The 24174-nt window shown below is 48.0% G+C and overlaps 1 protein-coding gene across 1 annotated transcript; it reads left to right on the top strand.

Moving 5' to 3' along the window:
• The first annotated feature begins 1963 nt into the window (after window positions 1-1963).
• Window positions 1964-23969, top strand: SARS1 (seryl-tRNA synthetase 1). The gene is made up of 11 exons (XM_066352830.1): window positions 1964-2203; window positions 9443-9513; window positions 15466-15546; window positions 16547-16705; window positions 17614-17757; window positions 19693-19848; window positions 21138-21359; window positions 21912-22041; window positions 22292-22449; window positions 23115-23244; window positions 23608-23969. The coding sequence occupies exons 1-11, from the start codon at window positions 2068-2070 to the stop codon at window positions 23763-23765; spliced, it is 1545 nt and encodes a 514-aa protein (XP_066208927.1). The 5' UTR covers window positions 1964-2067; the 3' UTR covers window positions 23766-23969.
• The last annotated feature ends 205 nt before the right edge of the window (window positions 23970-24174 follow it).

Below are 24174 nucleotides of genomic sequence, written 5' to 3'. Positions count from 1 at the left end.
AGATGCATCAGAGAAAATTTCCTGGAGGAAGAAGGAATCAGCCAGTTTGGTGGAAAAGGGGACGGAAAGAGATTTCCAGGCAGAAGGAGCTTGTACAAAGGCTCAAGGCAAGGAAGGAGAGCCACAGGTAGCTCAGGGTGGAATGCCAGCAGATAAAGAGGGAACGTGTTAGGGGCAGGTCATGAACGGCTTTGCAAGCTATGTTTAAACATTCTCCTGAGAGCCACTGGTGGTCATAGAAGCTTCTAGCAGGTGGAAGGATGGGGAAAGGGACGCCTCTTCCCAAACCCTCCAATCTTTATCGTTATTAGGGAGATCCTTTGATAACTTTGGCTCCACCCAAATTTTTACTATAAAGACCTGGACGTTCCCAAATGAAGTATGATGAAATCTTTGCTCAGGTTTTCATATATCCTAAGACTGGGCCTCAACACCTTAATACTGCCTTCAAATCAGCTATTTTCCCCTTGGAAAAGTCTCCTCATGTCTCTAAAAGATTTCTTTTTCTTCCTTCTTTTCTTTTTTTTTTTTTTTTTAAGTGAGAGGAGGGGAGATAGCGAGGCAGGCTCCCACATGCACAGTGACCAGGATCCACCCTGCAATCCCCTTGTACCAACGGAGCTATCCTCAGCAACGCTGAATCCAATCAAGCCACTGGCTGGGGGAGAGGAGGAGAGGGAAGGGAGAGGGGGAGGGGAGGGCAGGGAAGGAGGAGGAGGAGGGGAGGGAGAGGGGAGGAAGAGGGAGGGAGAGGGGAGGAAGGGGGAGGGAGAGGGGAGGAAGGGGGAAGGAGAGGGGAGGGAGAGGGGAGGAAGGGGGAAGGAGAGGGGAGGAAGGGGAGGGAGAGGGAGAGGGAGAGGAAGAGGGGAGGAAGGGGGAAGGAGAGGGGAGGAAGGGGAGGGAGAGGGAGAGGGGAAGAAGAGTGGATGTCGCTTCTCCAGTGTGGCCTGACAGGGCATCAAACCCCTGACTCCATACTGATGCTCTATCCACCGGCCAGGGCCTCTAAAAGATTTCAATTGCACTTTCCCATATCTATGATCTTAAGAGTGGGTAAAGGGACAATCCGGTTTGCCCAATAATCAGATTAAGAAATGTATCCTAGGCCCTGGCCGGTTGGCTCAGCGGTGGAGCGTCAGCCTGGCGTGCGGGGGACCCGGGTTCGATTCCCGGCCAGGGCACATAGGAGAGGCGCCCATTTGCTTCTCCATCCCCCCCTTCCTTCCTCCCTCTCTCTTCCCCTCCCGCAGCCAAGGCTCCATTGGAGCAAGGATGGCCCGGGCGCTGGGGATGGCTCCTTGGCCTCTGCCCCAGGCGCTAGAGTGGCTCTGGTCACGGCAGAGCGTCGCCCCTGGTGGGCAGAGCATCGCCCCCTGGTGGGCGTGCCGGGTGGATCCCGGTCGGGCGCATGCGGGAGTCTGTCTGACTGTCTCTCCCCGTTTCCAGCTTCAGAAAAAAAAAAAAGAAAAAAGAAATGTATCCTAGCTCTGAGGACTCTAAGGCAGGAAAGGAGGAATCTTGAGTTGAAGTAACAAGGGGACTAAAATAAATGTAGCCATACTCTTGTCTCAAGATGGAGGAGAGCAGGGTTCCGGGAGAGCGTCCAATCTTAGGGCCCACACTTGTGGGCCGGAAACCGGCATCTACTGGAGACACCAGCTTCCAAGCCAGCTATCAGGTTGCCTCTGTCTAGCCTGACGCATGTCCTTTAACGTGAGGAGGAAACTGAGGCACTCACCTTCACGTGGGAATGGGAGCGCCTAGGGAGAGTGGGGCAGAGCTGGGGAGAAAGCACAGGACGGATAAAACCTGAGCCGGGACAAACCCTGACACAGCAGGAGACGCCCACGCCCGCGCACCCCACCTCGCTCTCTTGGCCCCGCCTCCTGCACCGCCGCTTCCGGACGAGAGGGGGCGCCCGCGCGCTCCCGTCGCGCCTGCGCGGGGTGGGGCGGGTCAGCGCGCCGGCGCAGTGCGTCGGTCACAGGCTACCTTGGCCAGTCTCACTTTCATTAGTGTTGACCCGGGAAATCCTCACCTCCCACTGTTAACCCGGGAGAAGGAAAGATGGTGCTGGATCTGGATTTGTTTCGGGCGGATAAAGGAGGGGACCCAGACCTCATCCGAGAGACGCAAAAGAAGCGCTTCAAGGACCCGGGACTAGTGGATCAGCTGGTGAAGGCAGACGGGGAGTGGCGAAGATGTGAGTACGGGGACGCGCGGGATGTCCCCAGTCTTAACCCCAACTTCAGCTCTCGGGTCTCATTACCGCTCCTGAGGCCACAGCTTCCGCCCTTCGTTAGATCTCCCCTCCCCAAAGTTGCAGTGGCTCCGAGGCTTTCCCTATCCCCCAAAACGCTCGGGTAGCCGGGGTCATCCCGCTTTTTCTGTCTGCGGGGTTAGTGCCGACTCCCTTCCACGCCTGCTCAGTGCAGGTCGCCGGTCTGAGTCTGGGAAGGAGCACGGCGCATGCGCATCTAGAGCTGTCAGGGCTTCCCCGCTGAAGGGTAGCCAGAAGAAAGCCGGGCCGGGAGGTTTAGGGGGATTCCCCTTTCCTAACATTTATCTTTGGTCGCCTCCGCGTTGTTTTTTGTTTGTTTGTTTGCTTGCTTGTTTTATCAAACTCAGCAAGGCCAGAGTGGTCTCCTATTTTGATAGGATCAAAGGCTCCAACTTGAGTCACGTCTGTAGCGTAATAGAAAGCACCTATATTGGAAACATTTGGGATCTTTGAAGGCCGCTCCTGCCTAAAAGCAGTGATGCCGGAGCTTCTGGGAAAGCCATCCCCCGGATTTGTTATCATATCTTTAAAAATCGAGAAAAGTCTTTTCCGTGGTAGGGTCAGACATGGGAAGAAGGGTGAGGAAAACGCTTGTAATGTAATTGTTGAGGCTGAGTAATTGTGATTTGTGGATGTTTTCCGGAAAAGACGTTGGCAGGGTTTGGCTGAAACCTGGAACTGAAAATAAAACCATAGAACCCTCTGCCTAGATTAACTGGAGTTGTCACTGATTGGTCGAATGCTGTCAAAAACACGTGATTAATTTTGTCTGATGCAATAAGTCTGCAACCAGCTGAGAGCCAAGTTTATGACAGCACACTGCAAAGGCCGTCGCTGGCCAAGAGTGTGGTAGCATTTTATCAGGAACATTGATTTTCCGAAATTTATAAGGGTATTGGGTACCAAGAGAGTATTTATTTAGCTGGGGTTGTCTGCAGTTTCAGTCACTCTAATGTAGTTTGTGACTATGAGATCCCACCACCTGAATCTGAAATTTTGAGTTGCAATGGAATTAAATTAACTGGAAGGGAAAAAAACTAGACTGGACACTGTTTTACTGAATCAGGATTATCAAAATTTTTGTATACAGTTACACACTCTTAGCACATTAAATGACTTTGAATATGTTAGTTCCTCTCGTGTATCATGTACATATCTATGGGGAGTTTTATTCTTTTGGTAATGAATGGATATATGGTGATGGGGTGAATTCTTCAGGGACCTGGCTGTGTTTTATGCATCTGTACATCCAAATACATAGAGTATACACATACATACAGGATATACAGGTATACATGTATCATATAATCCCAGTACCTAGCCCTGCACCTGCTTCTTGGTGAGGGCCTGACAAAGGTTTTTTCAATTCATGAATATCTTGTGTTTGGGACACTTTGCCCTTCTGTATGAAAAGCAGTTTATTTTCAAAGCACCTATCAATTTGATTCTTGACATCCCTTATCAATACTCTCTTTGCTGCAAAAGGAAGTTAATGATTTTTCCCAAGTCACTGGTTGTCCGAATAGGACATGGACAGATCTTGTATCAAAGTTCTTTTATATATGAACCTTGCATCAGAAGTTGGGGCTCTCCTGTCATTGGCTGCAATATGGACTTGTAACCCCGAGCCACATTAAGAGCCTCAATTGCATTCCCGGACTGAGGGGACACAGAGAGCTTCACAAGGTCCTCCATCACAACTGTACCTATTTGTCGATCTATAGATCTCCAAGATGCCACTAGGGCTCTCAAAAGGGTCTGATAAAATGTGGAGTCCTAGCACCACAGACCTACCATGGTTCTGCTAACTCTCAAGAACTTGAACTGTGATTTCTTTTTTTTAATTTAGAATAATATACTGAGGAAACATTTGACCACATGATAAGCATTTATCTCAACTACTTCCAAAGCCACTAGATTTCCACCTATCTTGCAATCTGCTAACTACCAGAATTCTGTCCTCCCCCCAAAAGTGCTATTCTGAATGAGATTTGTCTTTACTATGAATTGAAGTTGTTATTTCCTCCTACCCTTGACTGCAGATGCCTTCAGCCAGGCCCTTGTTATTGCAATAACTGTTTCATTGCTTTGTTTTACCCCAGTCTTACCCAGTCATGGACCACACCCAGGACATGTGATCATTTTGGAATGCAAATCTAATCATTTGCTTCCAGGCTTAAGTTTTGCAGGGACATACATACCTTAAATCTGTCTGATAGAAATGCAGTGTGAACCACAGGTATAATTATGAATTTTCTTGTAGCCACTTAAAAAAAATGTAAAGAAAAGCAGATGAGGCCTGACCTGTGGTGGCATAGTGGATAAAGCGTCGACCTGGAAATGCTGAGGTCGCCGGTTTGAAACCCTGGGCTTGCCTGGTCAAGGCACATATGGGAGTTGATGCTTCCTGCTCCTCCCCCCTTCTCTCTCTCTCTTTCTCCTCTCTCTCCTTTCTAAAATGAATAAAAAATAAAAATAAACAAAAATAAACAACAAAAAAAAGAAAAGCAGATGAAATTAATTTTAGGAATATATTTTATTTAATCTATAGATTTCCAAATTATGTTTTTAACCTGTAATCAATATAAAAGTTTTTGCAATATTTTACATTCTTTTTTATAGATTTTCAAAATCAGGTGTATATTTTTATACAAACAGTACATTTCTTTTTTTTTTAAGACTATTGATTTTACAGAGAGAGGAAAGGGAAGCGGTAAGTATCAACTCATCATTGCTTCACTTTAGTTGTTCATTGATTTTTTTTTTTTTTTTTTTTTACAGAGATAGAATGAGAGTCAGAGAGAGGGATAGACAGGGACAGACAGACAGGAATGGAGAGAGATGAGAAGCATCAATCATTAGTTTTTCGTTGCGATACCTTAGTTGTTCATTGATTGCTTTCTCATATGTGCCTTGACCATCGGGTTACAGCAGACCGAGTAACCCCTTGCTCAAGCCAGCGACCATGGGTCCAAGCTGGTGAGCTTTGCTCAAACCAGATGAGCCTGTGCTCAAGCTGGTGACCTCGGGGTCTTGAACCTGGGTCCTCTGCATCCCAGTCCGACGCTTTATCCACTGTGCCACTGCCTGGTCAGGCAATTTTTTAAATTTTTATTAAGAGTCGGGGAGGCAGAGACAGACTCCCACATGCACCCCGACTAGGATCCACCCAGCAAGCCCACTAGGGGGTGATACTCTGCCCATCTGATGTGTTGCTCCATCGCAACAGGAGCCATTTTAGCACCTGAGGTGGAGGCCACAGGGCCATCCTTAGTGCCCAGGGCCAACTTGCTGTAATTGAGCCATGGCTGCAGGAGGAGAAGGGGGAGAGAGAAGGAGAGAAGCGAGATAGGGAGGGATGGAGAAGCAGATGGGCGCTTCTCCTGTGTGCCCTGACTAGGAATTGAACTGGTACTTCCACACGTCGAGCCAATGCACTACCACTGAGCCAACCGGCCAGGTCCTGTTCATTGATTTCTTGTCATATGTGCCTTGACCTGGGAAACCCAGGGTTTCGAACCCATGACCTCAGCATTTTAGGTTGATGCTTCAGCTATTGCACTACCACAGGCCAGGCATACAGTGCATTGCAATTCAGGCTAGTCTATTTCAAATGCTCAATAGCCACATGTGGCTAGTGGCTACCATGTTGGGCAGAATAGCCCTAAAGAATAAAAATCCAAATTTCTTAGCACAATTTACAAAGCCCACGTTCCTTCCTAGCCTGATCTTCTGCCACTCCCCCACATATGCCCTATGCCCTTGGTTCTGGCCTTGTTAGGCTACCTGTACAGTGTTTCACACGCCCAGGACCGTTGCCCCTCTTGAGTGCTGCCCCCTCCCATCAACCCTCTCTGGCACCCAGCTCCGCTCCCATCGCACTCTCAGGCACCCAGCTCCGCTCCCATCGCACTCTCATTTGTTGAGTGCTCTCCGTCTGTCATCTCATATACCTCTGTTATGGCATTTGAACTATTTTCATATACAACCTTAAAACGTATTTTTTATTGAGATGGCCTGTATTCAGTGAAGTGCACAAATCTTCATGTGCAGCTTGCTGAATTTTACAAATCTGTACACCCATGTAACCATCACTCAGATCAATGTCTAAAACATTTGCAGCACACTGGCAGGCTCCTCACGGTCACTTCTTCCCTCTAAAAATAACAGTATTAGGCCCTGGCCGGTTGGCTCAGCGGTAGAGCGTCGGCCTAGCATGCAGAGGACCCGGGTTCGATTCCCGGTCAGGGCACACAGGAGAAGCGCCCATTTGCTTCTCCACCCCTCCGCCGTGCTTTCCTCTCTGTCTCTCTCTTCCCCTCCCGCAGCCAAGGCTCCAATGGAGCAAAAATGGCCCAGACGCTGGGGATGGCTCTGTGGCCTCTGCCTCAGGCGCTAGAGTGGCTCTGGTCGCAACATGGCGACACCCAGGATGGGCAGAGCATCGCCCCCTGGTGGGCAGAGCATCGCCCCTGGTGGGCGTGCCGGGTGGATCCCAGTCGGGCGCATGCGGGAGTCTGTCTGACTGTCTCTCCCCGTTTCCAGCTTCAGAAAAATGAAAAAAATAAAAATAAAAATAACAGTATTGTGCCCTCTACCACCATAAATTAGTTTCGCTTGATTTTGAACTTCATTTAAATAGACTTAAATATGGTTGTTTTTTTTAATCAAGTGAGAGGCAGGGAGGCAGAGAGACAGACGCTTGTACGTATGGGATGCACCCGGCAGCCCCCATCTGAGGCCAATGTTCTACCCATCCAGGGCCACTGTTCCATTGCTCGGTAACCGAGCTACTTTAGTGCTTGAGGCAAGGCCATGGAGCCATCTTCAGTGCTTGGGGCCAACTTGCTCATTCTAGCCATGGCTGCAGGAGGGGAAGAGAGGGGAGGGAGGGATGGAGAAACAGGTGGTTGCTTCTCCTATGTGCTCTGACTGGGAATTGAACCCGGGACTTCCACACGCCCAGCTGATGCCCTACCACTGAGCCAACCAGCCAGGGCCAACTTTTGTATGTGACTTCATTCTTTCATACTGTTGTCTGTGAGATTATTCCATGTGTAGCAGTGGCTGGATTTTTTTCATTGCTGTATAGTACTCCATGTGTAAATGTACTAACCAATACTACTGATGGATATTTGAATTGTTAACAGTTTGAGGGTATGACGAATAAGGTGCTATGAACATTTTTATAAGTATTTTGATAGTATCGTATATATATATATAGTCAGATTATATATAAATATATATTATGTTTATAGTATAATGTTTACAATTGTGAGTATGCAAAAGTTTATTCTTGTATTATTTATTAATTATTGCATTGTTTTTCCAAAGTGTAAATGTACTTTTGTCCCACCCTGTATATATATTACTTCTATATATATATTCATACACATACACTGCTCACAAAAATTAGGGGATCAGGGAACGTGTAGAAACTCCAGTACTTTCAGCCTTTTGTATAGTACATTTTCACCAATGAAATAAAAGTTGGTTATGCATCTCATTTGCTTGCATAACCTCATTTGACTTGTTTGCTTTTCTGTTCTTGTTTAATAAAAAAAAAAATCAAATGCTTCCTTTTTTTATCGCTTCATATTCATTTTGAAATATCCCCTAATTTTTGTGAGCAGTAGATATCTATGCACATAATTTTCTTCTGTAATTTGTGCTTTGTGTTGTATGTAGGAAATCTTTTCATATCTTCAGGTCCTGAAGAAATTCTCCAGTTTTTTTCTAGAAATTTTATTACTTTAGCTTTCACATTTAGGTTGATTTCTTTCACATTGATTCTGCTGTATGATGTGAGATAGGAATCGAAGTTCATATTTTTTATGAAATCTAATTGGTCATGATAAAATGCAGCAAACCAGGAATAGAAAGGAACTTTCCTAATCTTATTATTGCTATTTATCAAAACCCATAGGTAGCCTGACCAGTGGTGGTACAGTGGATAGAGCATCAGCTTGGGAAGTTGAGGACCCAGGGTCAAAACGCCCCAACGTAGCCAGCTTGAGTGCAGGCTTGCCAGCTTGAGCACAGGATCATCAACATGATCCCAAAGTTGCTGGCTTGAAGCCCAAGGTTGCTGGCTTGAGCTTGGGGTCACTAGCTTGACTTGAGGCGTGTTCTCGCCCCCCCCCCCCATCAAGGGGCATATGAGAAGCAGTCGATGAAAAACTAAGGTGCCACAAAGATGTTTCTCATCTCTCTCCCTTTCTGTCTGTCTGTCTCTATCTGTTCCTCTCTTCCCCCCCTTACACGTGTGTGCTCTAAAAATAATAATAACAAAATAAATTAATCTGAGGGCTGTCATATGAACATTGTGTCAAAGCAAAGGGAATAATATTAACCATTTCTAGCAGAGAGATAGCAAACAAGTCATGGGAATAGAAATATGACTGCCTTCTTTCTAGATTCCCCTGTATACCACATAGTTTCTTAAATGGATTTTAAGATAATTGGGCCCTGTCTGGTGGCTCAGCAAATGGAGCTTCAGCCTGGTGTGTGGACATCCTGGGTTCGATCCCTAGTCAGGGCACACAGGAGAAGTGACCATTTGCTTTTCTCCCCTCCCTCTCCCCATTCTCTTCCTCTTCTCCTCCTGTAGCTAGCGGCTCCATTGGTTCGAGCATGGCCCTGGGCGCTGAGGATAGCTTGGTTGGTCCAAGCTTGTGGGCCTCAGGCACTGGAAATGGCTCAGTACCCAAGCATTGGCCCCAGATGGGGTTGCCGGGTAGATCCCATTTGGGGGACATGCAGGTCTGCCTTACTATCTTCCCCCCTCCTCTCACCTGAAAAAAAAGAAAAAAGATAATTGACCAAGTTATATGATAGTTACTTGATTATCTTCTAGATTTCTCAGAGGTGTTGCTCTATAGTGACATCATCCAGGTTATTATACTTTTTAATTCTAGTCTCAGAGTGGCCTTTTCCTTGTCACCAAATGCTGGGGAATCCCCATTGTAGTCACCAATATATACCGACTAAATTTGGTGTTCTAAAGCTACAAGGTTTTACAATTTCATAAAGCAGATCCTTCAGCTCTGCCTGCACTCTGGCCTTGGGCTGAGATCAGTCCTAAGGAGCCATGATTAGGAGATGGAGGAATCTTAATTATATGCCTGTCTTTGGAATATTCTCGGGTTCTTTATTCTTTAGGCAGATTTCGGGCGGACAACTTGAACAAGCTGAAGAATCTATGCAGCAAGACAATTGGAGAGAAAATGAAGGTAAGAGAATTAACAGTCTTGAGCAGTGCAGCAGCGTTATTTAACTTTATTCTTAGTTAACACATACTTTCTATGGAATACCGAGTTTCTTACCAAAGTGTGGGAATTATTTTAAAGACAAAAAAGGAAAGAAGGTTGAGAGAAAACTTAAGAAGATGAGGCCATCTTCTGTATTCAGATATGTGTTAGTTCGTCTGGCTGATAAACAACAGATTTTTTTTTTTTAGTTCCGGAGCGTGGGAAGGCCATGACCAAGGCACGGGCAGATTTGGTGTCTGAGGACCCACTTCCTGGTTCATAGACAGTCTCCTTGCTCTGTCCTCACATGGCGTAAGGAGCCATGGAGCTCTCTGGGGTCTCTCGTGAGGTTGCCTTTATTCCATGATCACCTCTGAAAGACTCCACTTCCAAATTCCATTACCTTGGGGGTTAGGTTTCAACATAGGAATTTGTTGACTTTCAACATTCAGTCTATTGCAAGATAAGATTCTTGCCACACTAGTCATTCGTTGTTTATCTGTTCTTATAATAAGACTCTGAGTTCTACCAGTAATCTTTTCCAGTTATTTCTTGAGCTCATCCTACAGTGCCAGAAAGAGTTTCTTACGGAAGACTCCAGGTTCTCTGTTCAGTGTAGATGAATCTTTCATGGAAAGAGCACAGATAGAGATGCCAATCATGTTAGCGATGTGACTTGAGGCAAGTTAACTTCTGAGCCTCAGTTTTCTGATCTGAAATCTCAACTCTGACATTCACCTATAGAACAGAATTGTAAGAACTACATTTTTTAAATGTAGGGAACCTGGCCCAATGCCCAGACCGTTGCAGGAAAGCAACCCAGTGGAGGATAGACACTCAGACAATGTATAAGAGGAAAAGAGAATTTATCAAAGCCGGCGGAGCACGTGGAGTCTGTGGCTCCAAAGACACGTGTTCCCTGAAATTTGATTTCTTACATCTTATATATCCTTTACAGCACACAGTTCACATACATGGATCTCATGATTCCTTTGTCTAGAGGTATATACATCAATAACACGATTTCAGGATGGGAAGGGGCTTACATGATGTCAGAGGATAAGCGTTTTTAAATCACCTAATAAGTAGAAAGAGGCCCTGGCCGGTTGGCTCAGTGGTAGAGCGTCGGCCTGGCGTGCAGAAGTCCCGGGTTCGATTCCTGGCCAGGGCACACAGGAGAAGCGCCCATCTGCTTCTCCACCCCTCCCCCTCTCCTTCCTCTCTGTCTCTCTCTTCCCCTCCCGCAGCCGAGGCTCCATTGGAGCAAGGATGGCCCGGGCACTGGGGATGGCTCCTTGGCCTCTGCCCCAGGCGCTAGAGTGGCTCTGGTCACAGCAGAGCGACACCCTGGAGGGGCAGAGCATCGCCCCCTGGTGGGCGTGCTGGGTGGATCCCGGTCGGGCGCATGCGGGAGTCTGTCTGACTGTCTCTCCCCGTTTCCAGCTTCAGAAAAGTACCAAAAAAAAAAAAAAAAAAAAGTAGAAAGAAAGAGGAGAGGAAAGGGCTACTCAAATCTCCCTTCCCCCTCCTGCATTCCTGGCTGTTTACCTTCTTCCTCAAGGTATGGAGAAGGGAGGGGGCCCCGAGTCTCCTTCCTCCTTGCTTTCAAAACCTTCTAGTATGAAGACCTCTCCATTCACAATCTAACAGCCCTTCCTAAGCAGGAATGCCATCGGCCATCTTGAGCTGGTGTAAATCACACCAAATATAAAAGTCGTATTTACAAAATCTCTCTGAACACTTGGCCTCAATCATAAATGCCTTTGAAGCCTCTTAGTGAAAAGGGGGTTTCCTATCTCCAGACTGTTGTAGTTATTTAGCAGTTGCAAACAACAATGGATGGCCTTCATCCAAAAAATCCTTCTATGCTTGGACAAGGTTAAGTTTCACTTCCAACTTCCTATGGTGTCCAGACTAGTACGTGTTTTTAATCTTTCTTCAAAAATACCCCCTTATGCCCTGGCTAGGTGCTCAGCTGGATAAGGCATCGTCCTGATATGCCAAGGTTGTGAGTTCAATCTCTGGTCAGGGCACATACAAGAATTAACCTATGGCCTGACCTGTAGTGGCGCAGTGGATAAAGCGTCAACCTGGAAACACTGAGGTTGCCGGTTCAAAACCCTGGCTTGCCTGGTCAAGGCACATATGGGAGTTGATGCTTCCTGCTCCTCCCCCTTCTCTCTCTCTCTCTCTCTGCCCCCCCTCCTCTCTAAAAAAAAATAATAATAAATAAAATAAAATAAAAAGAATTAACCTATGCCTGACCTGTGGTGGCACAGTGGATAAAGCATCTACCTAAAATGCTGAGGTCACTGGTTCAAGGCTCCTAGCTTGCTCAGTCAAGGCATATGCGAAAAGTAACTACAAGTTGTTGCTTCCCTTTCCTCCCTCCCACCTTTCTCTCTCTAAAAGTCGGTAAATAAAATCTATATATAAAAAAGAATCAGCCTGACCAGGTGGTGGCGCAGTGGATGGAGCGTTGGACTGGGACGCAGAAGACCCAGGTTCGAAACCCCAAGGTCACCAGCTTGAGCACGGGCTCACCAGCTTGAGCCCAAGGTCGCTGGCTTGAGCAAGGGGTCACTTGGTCTGTTGTTGCCCCCCGGATCAAGGCACATATGAGAAAGCAATCAGTGAACAACTAAGGTGCCACAACGGAGAATGGATGCTTCTCATCTCTCTCCATTCCTGTCTGTCTATCCCTATCTGTCCCTCTCTCTGTCTCTCTCTGTGTCACAAAAAACAAATAAATTTTAAAAAATAGTTTTAAAAAAGAATCAACCATTGAATGAATCAATAGGTGGAACAACAAATCCATGTTTCTCTCCCTCTCTATAATAAATTAATAATTTTTAGAAGTCCTTCTAGCCCTTTAATCGCTTTTTAAAAATAATGTTAAGTTGTACACCTTTAAACTAAACCGAACAGTTAAAAATTAGGAAGCTGTCTGACCAGCGGTGGTGCAGTGGATAGAGCATCAGCCTGGAATGCTGAGGTCCCACGTTCTAAACCCCAAGGTTGCTGGCTTGAGCGTGGTTATGATCCCATGATTGCTGGCTTGAGCCCAAAGGTCGCTGGCTTGAAGCCCAAGGTTGCTGGCTTGAGTGTGGTTATGATCCCATGATTGCTGGCTTGAGCCCAAAGGTCGCTGGCTTGAAGCCCATGGTTGCAGGCTTGAGCAAGGGGTCACTGGCTCTGCTGGAGCCCCTCAGTCAAGGCACATATGAGAACCAATCCATGAACAGCTAAAGTGCTGCAACTACGAGTTGATGCTTTTCATCTCTGCCCCTTCCTGTCTGTCTGTTTCTCTCTTCCAAAAATTAAATAAATCAGGAAGCTGAACTAGTAAAGAGCATAACAAAAAGATTCCCCTGGGATTGAGCAATTTATACTTCCTGGTCCACACTCTTCTTCTCTCAGTATTTTGTTGCACTTTCAGCCATGACTGGCTATAGAAATTGATATAATCATACTGGGGTTTTTTTCCAATGGGAGCCATGATACTTAATCATTTGCATGTGAGAGGCCCCATAATCATGTTAATTGCCACGTATGCTGCTGCTTGTGTGTTCTGTGAAGCACTGACAGACAGTTGACAGCCAGTGTTTTTCATGGCAAGAAGACGGGAGTGTTTCATTTACAGTAACATCCTTGGATCCCTTGACCGCTGACCCAGAAGGAGTGTTCTCCTTTGCTGTCTGTTGGAACAGTGCTAGCTTTCACTTGTATAGTACTTGAAATTATTAGAAACCCTTTTATATACATCTCATTTTGGTTTTGATCTTTGCTGTAAACCTGGAGTGTAGCAATTATCAACCTTATTTAAAGGGCAAAGGAATAGTCTGAGAAAATTAATGAGTTTGCCTGAAATGATATTAGCTGCACAGTCCGATCTTGAACTCAGAACTTGCACTTGCTACCTTGTGGGATTAGCAGACAGCTACCAAATGGAAAATATTGAGATTTAGGCCATTCTTCCCCTACCTCAGTTGTCTATGCTTATTCTTTTCAAGGCTCATTCTGATATTTTCAGACTTTCCTAACTTTTCAAGATGATTTTGCTTGAGACAGTGAAGGGTATAAGTTGGGTTATAGATGGAATCGCAACTTCTCACTTTGATGGGTGAGGATGTGTAATGAGTCTAAAGGAGTTCTATGCTTTTATCTTTAGAAGATTTTATCTTTACTCATGATTCAGTTTTGTGCAGCGGCTTATGAGGTTGTATAAACGTAATTGCCTATTGTATGTATAGAATTTTTTTAATCTTTAGGACATTGAATATGATTTCTACACGTTATTTATCCTTGCAAAGCAGACCCTAAATCTCGGCTTCTTTTTATTTGCTGAGGTCTTAATGTGTCTTGTTATAATGGCCTTTAATTTAAGAAGAGTTTGACTCTGAAAATTACCTTCCCCATGGCTGTGGACCAGGGTTAGAAATGATTGGGCAGAATATCATTAAGAAAGTGAGGCAAGCCTGACCTGTGGTGGCGCAGTGGATAAAGCGTCGACCTGGAAATGCTGAGGTCGCTGGTTCAAAACCCTGGGCTTGCCTGGTCAAGGCACATATGGGAGTTGATGCTTCCAGCTCCTCCCCCCTTCTCTCTCTCTGTCTCTCTCTCTTCTCTCTCTCCCTCTCTGTCTCTCTCCCTCTCTCTCTCCTCTCTAAAAAATGAATTAAATAAATAAATAAATAAAAAGAATGTGAGGCAAGCCTGACCAGGTGGTGGCGCAGTGGATAGAGCGTCGGACTGGGATGCGGAAGACCCAGGTTCGAGACCCCGAGGTCCCCAGCTTGAGCGCGGGCTCATCTGGTTTGAGCAAAAGCCCACCAGCTTGAACCCAAGGTCACTGGCCCCAGCAAGGGGTTACTTGGTCTGCTGAAGGCCCGAGGTCAAGGCACATATGAGAAAGCAATCAATGAACAACTAAGGTGTTGCAACGCGCAACGAAAAACTAATGATTGATGCTTCTCATCTCTCTCCATTCCTGTCTGTCTGTCCCTGTCTATCCCTCTCTCTGACTCACTGTCTCTGTAAAAAATAAATAAATAAATAAATAAATAAAATTTTAAAAAATTTAAAAAAAAAAAAAGAAAGTGAGGCAAGAAGCTGGAGGGAAAAATTCAAGTGCTGAGCACAACCCTGCTGTTGTGCATTGACTGCTCTAAACTTAGTTCCAGATTTTGTGACTTTTTCCCTCAAAAATTTTGTTTTCTTGCCTGACCTGTGGTGGCGCAGTGGATAAAGTGTCGACCTGGAATGCTGAGGTCACTGGTTCGAAACCCTGGGCTTTCCTGGTCAAGACACATATGGGAATTGATGCTTCCTGCTCCTCCCCTTCTCTCTCTGTTTCTCTCCTCTCTCTCTCTCTCTCCCTCTCTCTCTCCTTTCTAAAATGAATAAATAAAATTTTTGTTTTCTTTGCCTCTCTAATATACCATCATTCCATCCATGTATTCTCCCGGTGCCTCTGTGCTGGACTGTTCTTAGCAGGTAGACAGGGATTCTGAGAGTCACACCCAGGTGTCCGCCAGCGCCGGCTCCTGGCTCCTGGCTCCTGGCTCCTGGCTCCTGGCTCCTGGCTCCTGGCTCCTGGCTCGGGCCCCCAGCACATGCGCATTCTCATGCATTCATCCAGGGCGCATTCTTCTCCAGTTCCCGATGATGTCAGCCCTCTGACCCTGACGGGGCTAATCAGTCTGTGATCAAAAAGCCAGAAAGTGGCAGAACAGAGACTTCAGACATTAATTTCTCACTTCCCATGTACTAATATCTCTCCCATGTGTTGCCTGTCTTAGAGACAGATGTGTAGAAAGTTCTGTAATCAGTTTATATGATATTTGGTGTACACTTATAAAACAGTGTCAGAATTTTTTTTCTTTATTCAATAGTGGTTGTTTGGTTTGGTTTTGTTTTTTTTTTTTCCTGCAGAAAAAAGAGCCAGTGGGAGATGATGAGTCCATTCCAGAGACGTTATTAAATCTCGATGACCTCACCTCAGACACTTTGGCTGTAAGTTATTGTCCTATTCTAAAGTGGGTTTCTGTTCTTTTACCTTGACCTCCTTCCTAGACAGGCTAAATGCTGACACTCGGCTCCACACAGCATTGTGGGAGCCTTGAATTTCTGCAGTTGGGACATGTCCCTGTTACTCTTGTTATATACTCTGTACTTTGAATGAGACCGCAAAGATGGAGACAGTGGAAAACTCAAGGGTAGGAAGAAAGGGGGGAAAGCAACTAAACTATGTTTAGTTTATATTATTCTGCTTTTACAAAGTCAAGGAATTTTTCAATTTACTGTAATTCAGTAAATATTCATTACATAATGGGCCTAGAGCAGTAATTTTCAAGTTTTAGTCACTAAACCCTTTCTTAAAACCCATAACACAAAAGCAGAGCAAAGGCACGAGCACAAAGAAGCAGTGTGGCTGTGCTTGAAGTCGGCTGGGGTGCTCTTCCTGCCCAGCCCCACCTGCTGAGGAGTCCCCTCGCCCCAAGACATCAGAGTACAGTTTGAAACACCTGCAGTAGGAGTACAAAATTAGCTTAAGACAAAGACTCTTGCTCCTATTAATGTATCATCTTCCTAGAGAACAATTAAGTGCAGTACACAGTGGAGTGCTAAATTGGTTTAATCAGGAAGAAGGGGCTCTGAAAAGAGCTACATATTAAAATTCCTGAGATATAATAGGAACGAGAAGAGAGGCCAGAGTGGATCCAACTCTGCCTTAGGCACCCCAGAAGGAAATGCCAGTGGATGTGTAAGGGCAGATCACACAGACCCCTGTGTGAGACAGACCTCTGTTGCCAGTGGATGTGTAAGGGCCAGATCACACAGACCCCTGTGTGAGACAGACCTCTGTTCCCTGAAAGCCTTCACTGTCCGCTTTTAAAAGGCTATCACAAGGGTTGTCATGAGAGCCCAACAGGGTTAGGGCGACAGAATCTCATTCCTACTCTGTCCCTGACTCTCTGTGGCCTGGGGGCGGGCCTGGCCTGTACTCCTGCAGAACCTGAAAGTGTCACAGATAAAGAAGCTCCGACTCCTCATCGATGAAGCGATCCTGATGTGTGATGCTGAGCGGATCAAGCTGGAGGCAGAGCGGTTTGAGAGCCTCCGAGAGATCGGGAACCTTCTTCACCCCTCCGTGCCCATCAGTGACGACGAGGTAGGCGTAGGTGCCACCGCGGGCGGCCGCCTAACCCGCTCCTCTGTTGGGAGGAGGACAGACAGCACTGACACTCTATGACGGGCCTGGAGTCAGAAGCAGGCTCTTGGTGTATTCGCTCTGCCCACCAATCGAGACTTGAAAGCGGCAGCTCCTTGCCTGATTGGGAAGTGGCAGAGACCACAGGTAGGAGACTCCTGGCACAGAAATCTCTTGTAAATCGGGCTGCTGTCCTCCGCTGTTGCCCGTGGTAGCAGCTAGTCTCGTGGGAGGGATCTGCTCAATGAACCTCACCCCTCACCCACACCCTGCTGAGAAGCTGCAGGTTGACGGGGAATCTGCATGATAAAAGTTTCCTGCTCGGTGGGAGCTTCCCCAGCACAAAGCTGCTCTGAGCCCAGCCTTTGTTCCCTGACACCCCAGCCCTCCCAGGGCCCATCTGTGCCTCTCGCATTCATTCCCTGGTGAACAGAATGTTAAACGTACTGCAGGCTGGGGTGGCGGACTCTGAGGTCGGTCGTGTGGCCCCGGGACCAATGAGAGCCTGGAAAAAAACCCTGCATTCTGCTCTGCACCCAGGCAATGCTGATTGTCCAGGGTAGAGGTGTCCTTGTGCAGGACATTTAAAAGGGTGGGAAAAAAACCAATGTGACGGATTTTTTTTGGAAAATCATGGTTTCAGTTTCATGGCTAGAATCGCTTCTGGGAATCTAAAAATTATTATTTCTCTATTTGACACAAGCACAGATTCCCTGCTCTGGTCTCCGTACACGATGACCGAAGCCTCATGTTTGAGTTAAGCTATGGTTTCACCAAGCTCCAGGTCGTTCTTAGAAGAGGGTTTGCAAAGATGGAGGTTGTAGCATTCAGAGGTTGTGTATTTCTCTCTCCTGGTCTTGTTTCCTTAGGACGCAGACAACAAAGTAGAGAGGATTTGGGGTGATTGTACGGTCAGGAAGAAGTACTCTCACGTGGACCTGGTGGTGATGGTCGATGGCTTTGAAGGCGAAAAAGGGGTTGTGGTGGCCGGGAGCCGAGGGTACTTCCTGAAGGTAAGAGCCGGGAACCAGTGGGGACGGGATTATAAAGAAAGAATTTTTAAAACTGCAGAAAAATAAGCTGCCGAAGGAGGCCCACACGCTCGCCACTGCTGCTGGCCTCTCCACCACAAACGCATTGGCAACTAGAGGCGGTGCTCTTTGTGAGGCAGGAGAGGGCTGATGAGGAGGCCCCAGAACAAAAGCCACGGCGTGGTGCCCCATAGCGAACACGTGGTTTTGCTGACTGAGTCTGAACAGTCTCTCCTTTAAGGAGCTCAGGGTAATCGACAGTCAGACAGGTAACAAAGAATCAAAAGCTACTGTGATAAGTGCTCTCGATATAAGAAATTTCCAGACCTCTAGAGAACTTTTATGAGTTTCTTTGAAGCAAACTGATGACCACTGCTAAGAAGCAGACTCTCAGTGGACTGAGAAAGCGCTCTGGAGAACGGCAGCTCTGCAGCGTATTTCATACATTAGAGTCAGAGGAGGAGGTGGAAGGGGTCACGCGAAGTTCACTGGTGACAGCTTTGGGTGGCAGGAGAGAGCAAAGCGGAGAGACCCCGAAGGGTCTGGAAACGGGGATCACTCTGGCATTTCAAAGGTATGAGATCTTACAGGCAGAAAAGACAATAGACGGGCTCACTTAAGGTAAAGACTGACCTTTGTCAAGGAAGCTACAGACCTAGGACTTGACTACGTGCCACAACTCGCTTTTAGTGGGGAATTTTTATGTTCAGACCATCCTATGTGGCTACTTTCAGCCCAGTGAGTTTGCAGGACCTGCCGTGCAGGCCTCCCCTGCACTTGTCGGGTTTGGTGTGTGGCCCCTGTCCACAGGGTGTGGTGTGAGCAGGCCCAGAGCTCGGTGAGAGTGGCTTGGCAGAGGCGAACCCCGATAGCTGGGACAGAGGGCAGAGGAGGCTTCTAGAAAGACACGGTCAAATTATTTTGGAATTATAGTTTGAACTGTGCAGGTCCCCTTATATGTGAAATTTTCCCCCCATTTTCTTCTCTCTAGCTTACTATACTATAAAAATACAGTACATGATACTTGTAACATACGGAATATGTGTTGACTATATTATTAGTAAGGCCTCTGGTTAACAGTGGGCTCTTAGTAGCTAGGTTTTAGGAGAGTCAGAAATTATACGTGAGTTTTCTACTGTGCGCGTGGATCAGTGCCCCTAACCTCCCAGTTGTTCAAGGGCCAGTTGTACTGACCATCTGTGTGCACACGAGGTATGCTTTGCATTATACATATGATTCTGGTGTTGTAAGAATTAACATGAGAGCCTGACCAGGTGGTGGCGCAGTGGATAGAGCATCGGACTGGGATGCAGAGGACCCGGGTTCGGAACCCCGAGGTCGCCAGCTTGAGTGCGGGCTCATCTGGTTTGAGGAAAAAACCCACCAGCTTGAACCCAGGGTCGCTGGCTCCAGCAAGGGGTTACTCGGTCTGCTGAAGGCCCGAGGTCAAGGCACATATGAGAAAGCAATCAATGAACAACTAAGGTGTTGCAACGCGCAATGAAAAACTAATGATTGATGCTTCTCATCTCTCTCCGTTCCTGTCTGTCTGTCCCTGTCTATCCCTCTCTCTGACTCACTCTCTGTCTCTGTAAAAAAATAAATAAATAAATAAAATTTAAAAAAAAAAAAAAAAAAGAATTAACACGAGAAAACTTTCCCACGCACCCGGGCCAATAGTCCTTTTCTCTTGCTTTAGTATCTGAAAGAGAATTTTCTCTATGATTTGCCTGGATGGTATGCTAGGGATTGGTGTCAGGTAAGAATCTTTTGGGTTGGTTGTTGGGGTCTTTGCTGGCCCCCTGTGAGTCCCCGGGTGGTCATGCTCTGCTGGCCCCAGCGCCTGAGTGAATTGTAGCCACCGAACATGGCGGCGAAGGAAGCCGATCCCACAGTGCTGTGTCTCCGCTCCTGCAGGGGGCCCTGGTGTTCCTGGAACAGGCGCTCATCCAGTATGCCCTGCGCACCTTGGGGAGCCGGGGCTACACTCCCATCTACACCCCCTTTTTCATGAGGAAGGAGGTCATGCAGGAGGTGGCGCAGCTCAGTCAGTTTGATGAGGAACTCTATAAGGTGAGCATCTGGGGCGGTGTGGCGGGAGGACGTCTTAAGTGAGGAACTCTATAAGGTGAGCAGGCTGGGGCCGTGTGGCGGAAGGGCGTCTTAAGTGAGGAACTCTATAAGGTGAGCATCTGGGGCCGTGTGGCGGGAGGACGTCTTAAGTGAGGAACTCTATAAGGTGAGCATCTGGGGCCGTGTGGCGGGAGGACGTCTTAAGTGAGGAACTCTATAAGGTGAGCATCTGGGGCCGTGTGGCGGAAGGACGTCTTAAGTGAGGAACTCTATAAGGTGAGCATCTGGGGCGGTGTGGCGGGAGGACGTCTTAAGTGGGGAAGTTTCACTTCAAAGATACCGCGCAGTGCTGGTCAGTGGAACTTCCTGCGAAGATGGACAGGGTCTATATCTGTGGCTGTTGAACACTTAAAATGTGGCTCATGCAACTGAGGAAGTAAAATTTTAATTTTTAAAAGAATTTAAATCTAAATAGCTATCTGTGGCCAGTGGCTACCATATTAAATACTGCAGACCTAGAGCCTGTTTGATCTCTCCCCCCAGATAATCTGTATGATGATGTATCTAAATGAACATACTTTAACTTCCTGAGCTTAGAGAAGAAGCACATTTAGTGAGTGGTTGAACAAAAGGAAATGGTAGAAGTGTCCGGTCTTACTGGGTCTTCCTACTTTTGACCCCAGACTGGAAGCTTCAATAGGGCAAAACATGCTTTCCTTGGGAACAGACGTGGCCTCCAGCTTGGGGCTCCTTCTCAAGCACAGACCATGTCAGAGAGAGCCAGACGATTCCAGTCAAGGGGAAGAAGATCGTTCTAATCAACTGAACACCAAAGTGATTGAGGATTAGAGCCACTAGACTAACCCATAAGCACCAAGAAAGCAAAGACTGTGTCTCCTTTTTGCCCAGGATTGGCAAAAAGGACTTGGCCCTTAGTAAACACCTCACATACATTTGTTGAGTGGATTACGTTATATTACTACCAGCTTGGGTTTTACTGTACGTCTGCCATCATTGGCCATTACACATCATTTACAAAAATATATTTATTAGAAAATAAGTAGATATCAGAATTTTTTTTATCTCCTTTTAATTTGCTTTTCTTTGATCTCAGTTAGGGACCCCATTTGGGACTGACCCATTCCCTCCTTTCTGTAGTGTCCCCTGCTCACTCCCAGGCAGGGCTTAAAGGAACTTCTCCCTGTCCCATCGCTCCCATCTTCCCTGTGGTCTCTGCTCTAGCCGAGGCCCCCTCCCTCCCTCTTAACTAGTAAAGGCCTCTCCCTCAGGTGATTGGCAAAGGCAGTGAAAAGTCTGATGACAACTCCTATGATGAGAAATACCTGATCGCCACCTCCGAGCAGCCCATCGCTGCTCTCCACCGGGATGAGTGGCTCCGGCCCGAGGACTTGCCCATCAAGTATGCCGGCCTGTCCACCTGCTTTCGCCAGGAGGTGGGCTCCCATGGCCGTGACACCCGTGGCATCTTTCGAGTCCATCAGTTTGAGAAGGTAAGTAGAGGAGTCAGTGTGAGGAGTGGGACCCGTCCGTCTGTCTGTGCGGGGTAGGCAGAGGGAGCTGTGTTGCTCAGGCCCACCCCGGCTCCCATCTTTCCTCCGCTGCCTGCGTCCGTGTTTCTGGGGAAGAGCCAGAGTGGCTATCATCACAGACCTTGCAACCGGGCTGCCTGAGTCCAGATCCCACCTGCAGCACCTGCCTGCTGTGTCACCTGGGACAAGCTGCTGAGCCACTCTGTGCTCCTGTAAAAGGAGGGTAACAATAGGACCCACCTCATTAGGTCGACTGTGAGGCTCCAGCTAGTTCATATGAGAAGCACTTAGAACAGTACCTGGCGCGTGTGCAGGTAGCTCGCGGTAGAAGCAGGTGTTCTTGCTGCACACCCAGTCCGGTGTAGCGCACGTCTCCCTTGCCGGGGGCCCCAGCCTGGCCTGGCTCCCGGTGCTCTGTGAACAGGTCTTCACCGCAAGAATATCTCCCACTTTGGTCCTTTAGTTTATTCACCATGTCCCCTTGTCACTGTCTCCGTGGGTCCCTCTTTGCAGATTGAACAGTTTGTCTACTCATCACCACATGACAACAAGTCGTGGGAGATGTTTGAGGAGATGATCAGCACCGCCGAGGAGTTCTACCAGTCTTTGGGGATCCCATACCACATTGTGAATATCGTCTCAGGTACCGGCCTCCTTCCTGCATCCCACAAACACTGCCCGTACCACGCCAAGAAATATCTCATGATCTAATTAGTTGCCCACATTAAAATATCACACTCTTCTCACTGGGGAGTGTTTGCTGATAAGAATATCTGGGCGTGATTTCACTTCTGGGGATAGGATGTGAATTAAGGAATTCTTCAGGTTTGCTAAAGGTTAGCCTTCTGAAATACCATCCCTCCTTCATGAATTCTCGGGGTTTTCCCTTACAGGTTCTTTGAATCATGCTGCCAGCAAGAAGCTTGACCTGGAGGCCTGGTTTCCGGGCTCGGGAGCCTTCCGTGAGTTAGTCTCCTGTTCCAACTGCACAGACTACCAGGCTCGGCGGCTCCGAATCCGATACGGGCAAACCAAGAAGATGATGGACAAGGTAGAGGGCCCTGGGGAGGCGGGCAGCAGAGGCCTCGGGGCGGGGTCCACTGGTCTCATTTCTCAGCTCCTGGAGCACACTAGTTCCCTGCATCATGGGAAAACCCGGGCTTTTCAGCCCAGACGGGCACGGCAACCGGAAAGTGACTTCTCCTGAATCCGAACCGAGTCCTTTAGACAGAAACCTGAATCTAGCTCCGTTCTGCAGTCAGGCTAACTCTCCTGTTTGCTGTAACTCCAAATAAAGAAATCCCCTTGCGTCTACCCAGAACGAGTGGGAGGCAGGTCTTCCTTCCTCTCACCCAGGAGCTCTGGGTTGTAAGCTTGTCTCTTCAAACGCGATTTTTAGGCCCTACTTTTCCATGTCAGGGACTCAGAAGGGGTTCAAAGGAGAGGTCCCTGTGGTAGTGTTTTCCTTTTCTCTCCGAGGGCCCGGCTCTCCTCAGAATACAGGGACCTTGCACTTGTCACTCATGGAGACATGAGGACTCTTCCTGGAGCTATCTGATAGGCAGTGAAAGACAAACAGGATTTAGGTTTAGAAAAAGCTCACTCAGGGGTAGAAGCCACGGTTTTGAACTGGGTGGCTGCCAGCGGGGACCCGGCTGGGGGACGGGCCCTCAGCTAAGCCGCTGCGGGCTGAGTCGAGCTGTTCTCGCCTCACAGGTGGAGTTTGTCCACATGCTCAACGCCACCATGTGTGCCACCACACGCACCATCTGCGCCATCCTGGAGAACTACCAGACGGAGAAGGGCATCATCGTGCCCGAGAAGTTGAAGGAGTTTATGCCACCAGGTGAGACCCGACCCAGCCCAGCCCGTCCCCCTCCCCTCTCTGTCTGCACGCTTCCGAAGAGCGGGCCCCTTTCAGGATGGACTCTGTTTGCTTGTTCACGCGCAGTCCCCCACACCCTGCCTGCCCTGTGGTGCCGGACTTTGCAGGGGCAGAGCTGAGAAAGTAGCCGGCACAGGTGTGATCTTCCTTTGAAATGCAGCTGAAATTCAGGCCAGGGAAGGAAAGAATACATGAAACCAGTGCCCATCGTGGGTGCCCCTTTATTCAAAGGCATCGTGGCCCTTTGGCGCTCACCCTGGAGGCCCGTGGGCTTTGCCTCCTGAGAAACAGCAGGTCATCTGGTCGGCCCCTCTTCCCTGCCAGGCCTCCAGGAGCTGATCCCCTTCGTGAAGCCTGCACCCATTGACCAGGAGCCGTCCAAGAAGCAGAAGAAGCAGCACGAGGGCAGCAAGAAGAAAGGGGCGGCGCGAGACGTCGCCCTGGAAAGCCGGCTGCAGAACATGGAGGTCACCGATGCCTGAGCATGGCTCCCGCCCGCGCTGTCGGCGGGGACCCAGAGCCCGCCCGTGGGCACGCGCCCACTCATTGCCCACCCTCTGTCTGACTGCATTGCTAAACGGGGGCCATCTGCCATGTCCGACGCAGTGCCTCTGTCTGCTCACGTGGGCCTGGGCCCCAGCCCCTGAGGACTGAGGAGACCGTGTAATAAAGCATCTCTGGGGGAAGGCTAGGGCTCCTCTGCATCTGCCGCCTGGGGCTCGCTCCCTGCCTCCCCCAGGTCTCCCTGGAACCGAACTTACTCTTGCTTTTCCTTCTACAGAAGGCTGTTCGTATAGCAAGTCGGAGAGCCTTTGGGGAGATGGAGGAAGGCATGGGTGGGTTTAGTAAAGGCTCATGGGCAAAGGGAAAACCTTGAGTCTTTTAGACACT

This window comes from Saccopteryx leptura, chromosome 11 (genome assembly GCF_036850995.1).
Source record: "Saccopteryx leptura isolate mSacLep1 chromosome 11, mSacLep1_pri_phased_curated, whole genome shotgun sequence".
Taxonomy (NCBI): Eukaryota; Metazoa; Chordata; class Mammalia; order Chiroptera; family Emballonuridae; genus Saccopteryx; species Saccopteryx leptura.
The sequence above is the reverse complement of the archived record's forward strand: the minus strand, read 5'-3'. Positions and strand labels throughout refer to the sequence as shown.